Consider the following 6,769-nt stretch of genomic DNA (forward strand, 5'->3'; position numbering starts at 1 on the left):
TGACTTTATTATTCTAAGTACAAAGAACTAAAAATAATAACTATGACCAAAAGTCTAAAATATTAGAAAAATGACAACTGTATAGTGACAAATTAAATAAAACTAGCTGAGAATAGTGTGGGACTTCATTTGTAGTTCCTGAATATTTTGGCTTCTTTTTAAGTTTGTGTTCAGCAATATTATTGTCTCATCTTTATCTTGATTTGTTAACAAGCATCTATTTAGCCACAGCTCTGTGTCTGCAGCATTATGCTGAGCCCTGAGAAGTGTCCCTGGATACCCAGAAAATCCCAAGCCCCATGGAGTCAAGATCCTCATCTTGTATTTATGCAGTCACTTTCATCTTTAATATTATCAAGTTCTTATTTCATATGCTAATCTACACATCTCAGATTCCGCTATCTGCATATCTTGCAGGCTTGCTCATTGCTCTAATGAAAATAGTACATGAACATTCTATATAATGGGTCATTTCATATTTTTTGAAACCCCTTTAGAACAGAATATGATTTTTATGTGGAAAAACTGCTTTAAATTTCCCTAAAGTATGGTGTGGGCTTCCCTAAAGTAGGTGGTGCCTCAGACCATAGAGAGAAGCCGCCTGCAATTCAGAAGACTGGGTTGCATCCCTGGGTCAGGAAGATCCCCTGGAGAAGGGAATGGCTACCCACTCCAGTATTCCTGTCTGGAGAATGCCATGGATAGAGGAGCCTGGCGGGCTACAGTCCATGAGGTTGCAAAGAGTCAGACCCAACTGAGCGACTGAGCACAGCACCAAGTATGGTGTACGGTGAGGTGTCTTATGTACTTGTTAAGCGTAAAGAAAAAATTTCCCTCAACGTTTCTAGCTAAATAATGGCCAGCCTGCTTACCTTTATGAATTTGAGTGATGGTAATAAATTCTTAGTAAAAATTTGCAAGACCTCCAAATATTTTGTCTACTAAGCCTTATTGGTTGCTTAGTAAACACATGTAAATATTTAAATCTTTGAATCAAGAGTTGCCTGCTGCTTGCACCCAAGTAAAGTAACCCAATATGGAGAGAAAGCATTTTTTTATTTTGGTGTTTAGATTGTTGCTAAGGGTGCAATTATGAAGGTGGTTTTATTGGATTTGTACATAAGTTCCATCAGGGCAGGCCAGAGGCCATCATAACTATCCAACTAGGGGGTGACCACCTGACATAATGTCCTTCCACTGTTGTTTTTAATTTAAATTAATTAAACCTCTGAGAAGTCAGCTAGGTTATCATCGTGTTCAAAATAATGTAAAACACAATGTTAAACTATTTATTAAAATAAGACAAACATCAAAAGGTAAGCTTGTTCCCTAATTCTGATTTCTGCCTAAAGACACATTTGATTTCTGTAACTGGTGAAATTACAAGTGCCATACCATGACCTGGCTATGACATTTCCCAACTATTTATCAAAAGCATAGAGCACCACTAACCACTTAAAAAACTCAGTTATTTTTTGCCTTTTTGAGCTATGCTCTCCCAGAACCAGAATTAGTCTGCCCTTGAAACATTTAGGGGTTCCGAGGTGGCACTAGTGGTAAAGAGCTTGCCTGCTAGTGCAGGAGACATAAGAGACATGGGTTCAATCCCTGGGTTGGGAAGATCCCCTGGAGGAGAGCATGGCAACCCACTCCAGTATTCTTGCCTGGAGAATCCCATGGACAGAGGAGCCTGGTGGGCTACAGTCCATGGGGTCACAGTCAGACATGACTGAAGTGTCTTAGCACTGGCACTGAAACATTTAAGCTGCTTCTTTCTTTTTAATATTTATTTATTTATTTAGTATATTTTGGCTGTGCCAGGTCGTAATTGAGGCATGTGGGAACTTTAGTTGCCACATGCCCAGGGATTGGACCAGGGATTAAACCCGAGCCCTCTGCTTTGGGAGCACGAAGTCTTAGCCACTGAGCCACCAGTGGCTAAGTCCTAAGGGAAGTCATAAGCTGTTTTCTTGATGGGGCATTGATTACCAAGAAAATGTACTTGTCTGTATAAAGATTTAAGAATAGAGGATTTCTAAAATGTCCAATAAGATGTTGAGAGTCATTAAATATAAGCAATCATTTTTATTTTGCCTTTATCCTTTTTATGTCTCTAACAGAAGGGGAAGAAGATGCACAGCGAAATTCAACAGAACAAAGTGGGGAAGCCCAGGGAGAAGCCGCAAAATCTGAAAGTTAACACTCCACTTTGACCTTCATCAACACCTGACGATGTCTCCAATCTCCAGGCCTGGCTGGAATGCATTTATTTCCAAGAGTGAAAAGGGGAAGAAGAAAATGGCTGTACTGCTTTGCAGGAACCTGCTTGTTATGTTAAAAGTGGGGGCAGAGGCTGTGGCTGCAGACAGACTTTTCTCTACCTCTGGCATTAGCAATGGTTGAAATCATGTGGCTTGTGTTTGGATGTCATTTTTGTATGGATCCTTTCACTTGACCATATGATGAAATGCTTGTAGAGAGTAGCAGTGATCTAGATGATGATGATTCTGTAGCATCTGGCCCCTCACAATGTCAGAGGATTTAATTGTGTCTAATAGCAAAGGGTTGGTTGAACCCCAGAGTTTAAATATCTCTGGCCTGAGTATTCACCCAGTAAAAGAACCATCCAGAAAGTACTGTTTTTAGCATTATGTATCTGTGTGTTCCTGCTTTGTTATTTACACTGTTTTGTATTGTACAATATAGATGCTCAGCACTGCCCCCTTCTTCGATTGCTTATGAAAAACAAAAATGATGCACATTACTGTGAATTTTTATACCACTCATTTTTTAAAGGGCTGCCTAAAAATTATGCTCCATAGCGAGGTGGTGTACACAAGATAGGACACACTTTTTTTTTAAAACAATCTGTCCCCTTAATTCACTGCTGATGAATTAAGTCTAACAGATTCATCGGGACTCCTTTGCTTATTATACAGACATTTGAAAATATCCATTAATGTGAATATTACCTGAATTCAGTCTGTTTGGTGTCTGCACAGACCAGAGTTCAGTCTGCAAATTTTGTCTTATTCCCAAATGTAGAACTTTTTCCGACTAATATTTTTATTTCCAACTGTGAGATTTTTTGAGAACTGGGGATGTGGGAAGGTGAAGAGAAAATAATACTAAGCACTGGAAATATTTTCTTCTCTGGAATCAAATTTCTCACAGTGCTGTATGATACTACTAACATTTGGAGGACAGCTTATCTCCATGGAGCTGAAAAAGATGGAGAAAATCACCTTGCAATCATGTGGACACCAATCACAAAAGTAAAGCCCTTGTGTTGTATTTTTCATGTCTTTTTTCAGCCCTATCAGATCCAAATGTTATTATGCACTTTTTAATGTTTGTAAACTTTTACTAATAATTAGTGTGAATTGCATTCTGATACAATAATAATCATCATTAGAAGCTGACAAAATCCTTATTAATACTGTTGATGGCCTCTGCTGTGTTTTGACATCGTGGTTCTCATATGGAAAGTTTCTATGAGCTGTGTAATCCCTCTGGTCAGTATTATGAAATCATTTCTCAGTGGTAATAAATAAGGCACCAGTGATATGCCAGTGGCTCATGAATTACTGGACACATAGCAGGCAAAAGGAAGACCCTTTACAATAAAGACCCCACTTAACTCTCCTCAAGGTCTTAGATACCATTCCATATGAAGTAGTTTAAGCAGTATTTCAACAGGTAATCTACCTGGATACACCAGGAACTCAGCCCTCCTTTGTAGTTACATGAAGGATGAAAGGTAAGTTTGCCCTCATCTCTCTCTACAGTACTTTATGAATGAGTGGGATAGGGGCATGGATATCACTTGGTCATCAAGCATATAGTAAAAAAAAAAAAAAAAAAAATTAGCAGTGTAAGTCTTTGAGAAAATAGGAAAGATTAAATTTTAGAGTACTTCCTTCTGCTTAACCCAGTAGGATCCAAAATATCCAGTTAATAGTCAAACAAATCCACCTATTATTATACTCACAAGTGGGAAAAGAAGCTCCTGAAGCTATTGTAGACAATTTCTGGTAGTCCATTTAACACATTCAACCCATACAATCACTTTTACAGTATCCTTATTTATTATACTCATAGCTTTTTTGTGAATGTAGGTAAAGCTCTCTTCATCCTTAAAATTGTGGAATTCCAAATTGATTTCATGTGATTTTGTAAAGTTTAGGACTAGTGCTGAGTATATGTGGAGGATTTCTATTCCTGTGTGATATATGATTATTAATGCATGTGGTATCATGCTCGTCTTTGAATATCTATAGTTGCTAAATTGTGAAGTCATATGGAGCTTTTGAATTATTTTTGACCTCTTACTGCTACTTTGTCTGCTATATTCAAACCCAGAGATATTCCCAAGCCAGAAAATTACACATCCTGAAATGTTGCTCAGCAAAAGTTCATAGTATCTTCCAAGTTTTACCATAATATCTTTTACTTGAAAGTCAGTAATATACATGGAGTTGATTTTTTAAGGGGAGAAGGAAAGAGTAGAAAACTGACATTGATTTGAATATACACATTGAATGCCTGTTAACCAACTGACTTTATGCTATTCACTTCACAGCACATATTCTCCCATTTAATCCTCAAACAATTCAGTTAAAGAGGTACTATTATTCCATTTCACAAATCAGGAAATTAAGATTGAATAAGGTATAAGTTTTACAAGCTTAAAAAGCTAATAAATGATGAAATAAAAATTGAACCTGTGTTTATCTGACTCCTGGGAGTTTTCTACCACACATGCCGTAAATCTGAAGCCAGTTACAGAGCATGTTTATCTAGAAGGGAACTTTTAAGGATGGACTAGATCAGTCTCCATATTTTAGAAGAGGAAATAGTCCTGAAAGGGGCATTCGTTTTTCTCAAGGTTACCTAGATGAGCAATAACATAGATGTGAGTAGCAATTGTATTTTTTTTAAATAACAATAATAAATTTAATTAAAACATGTTTGGGATTATACTTCCCAAAAGACATTTTTCTGAAATGAAGTCTGATAACTTAGCATGGTTTAGATTTTTTATGTTCCATGCTACTCATTTTGTTTAACTAGAAATGTGAAAATTTCAGGTTTTCAACTGATGTGCAACAGGTGTAAACTTTTCAAATTTACCCTTTGTCAGTTTTAAGCATCCTGTGCTGACATATTGATATCATAAATTCATAGAAATGTTTTTCAGCAGATAAGAGGCAGAAAGCCTCCAATTTTTAGGTAGCACCCCCAGAGCTGTGCACAGTAAATGCTCAACACCTGGAAATGCACTGGTTTAGAACATAAATGATATTGTTCTCTTCTAAGAAGCAATAAGAGGTAAAGAAATGTAACTGCAGGCAGTGGTTTCTGACTGAAGTCACTTATTAATAACAGGGTGGAAATGTCTAATCATCAAGTGAAAATAGGAAAGGATCTATGTTTATGATGTCCTAATAGGCCCTAAATTGTTCTTTAATTATGAGTGGCAGTCTCTGAAGTCATTTGTGAGCTTGTATGACTTTTGTATTTAGCGATGTTGCATGCTCACATACTTGATATTAAAAATAATACATTTTTCTGAAATGTGTGCAGTCTATTAAGAGTATTTATTGAACACACATTATGTACATGATGCTCTGGAAAGTACTGCGGGTGACAGAGGAGAAGGCCAAAGCTTAGTCATCCTAGGGTGGACGTAACCAGCATTCCAGCCTTTTTCCTGGCCTCTACGCCAATAATTTTCACCTCCATCCCATGCTGGTAGCCCACTTCCTGGACTTTATCACCTACCAGAGACATCCCACCTCTCCAAATATTAAACTCCAATATCACTGCGGTCTCCTTACTTGCTCACCTGCAGGACAGTGATTTTCAATCAGAAGAAACACAGGTGTTTATCAGAATCTCCTGAAAGTTTTTACAGGGCTCCCTCCTCTGTCTCGGAGAAGGCAATGGCAGCCCACTCCGGTACTTTTGCCTGGAAAATCCCATGGATGGAGGAGCCTGGTGGGCTGCAGTCCATGGGGTCACGAAGAGTCGGACTCGACTGAGCGACTTCACTTTCACTTTTCACTTGCATGCATTGGAGAAGGAAATGGCAACCCACACCAGTGTTCTTGCCTGGAGAATCCCAGGGACGGGGGAGCCTGGTGGGCTGCCGTCTATGGGGTCGCACAGAGTCAGACATGACTGAAGCGACTTAGCAGCAGCAGCAGCTCCTCTATCTGCGCACATGCAGATACACTCATGCACAAACACCCTCTTGGAAACATTCCCTGTGAGAGTTTCATATCTTTTTGCTTCCCTCCCACCTCCACACCTTAAGAGCCACTTATCTAGAAGAAGTGCAAGGTTTTCTGATGAACCCACCCTGTTCACTGAAAAACTAAAATGAATCAACAGAAGGAAGAAGGAATGCTCACAGACACACAGGATTTTACTATATTATGGATAACAGGATAGAAGAGCAAAGAGTATAACTCTTATCTTAGTGTTGCTTTCTTTTCAAAACAAGCACCAACTAGCACTCAGCCTGAATTCAGGTGAAGATATAAGCCAAAGAGACAATAAAGGATGTATATTTTTAAGTTCTTCTTACTCAGGTCACTAGGATAAAATACTACATAGTAATTTGGGACAAAATACTAGCAAACGTGCAACCAGTTTGCGTTAGTCTCTCGTGTCTCTTGTAAATGTTTTGCATCTCTCTAGTCCAGGATATGGGGATTTGGGGTCCTAGCCATCTCTCATTGTAAAGTTGTAATTAACAACCTTC

The 6,769-nt window shown here is 38.4% G+C and overlaps 1 protein-coding gene across 3 annotated transcripts in view; it reads left to right on the plus strand.

Annotated features, from left to right (window-relative positions):
- PKIA (cAMP-dependent protein kinase inhibitor alpha) overlaps window positions 1-5,577 on the plus strand; it is a 95,769-nt gene extending 90,192 nt beyond the window's left edge. For 2 of the 3 annotated variants that reach the window (XM_070477199.1, XM_070477202.1), the window contains exon 3: window positions 2,121-5,577. In XM_070477199.1, the coding sequence (XP_070333300.1) occupies window positions 2,121-2,200 (80 nt within the window). In that variant the 3' untranslated portion in view covers window positions 2,201-5,577. The remainder of the gene's footprint in view (window positions 1-2,120) is intronic. The other variant, XM_070477200.1, reaches the window with a different exon arrangement.
- The last annotated feature ends 1,192 nt before the right edge of the window (window positions 5,578-6,769 follow it).

This window comes from Odocoileus virginianus, chromosome 15 (genome assembly GCF_023699985.2).
Source record: "Odocoileus virginianus isolate 20LAN1187 ecotype Illinois chromosome 15, Ovbor_1.2, whole genome shotgun sequence".
In the NCBI taxonomy this organism is placed as follows: Eukaryota; Metazoa; Chordata; class Mammalia; order Artiodactyla; family Cervidae; genus Odocoileus; species Odocoileus virginianus.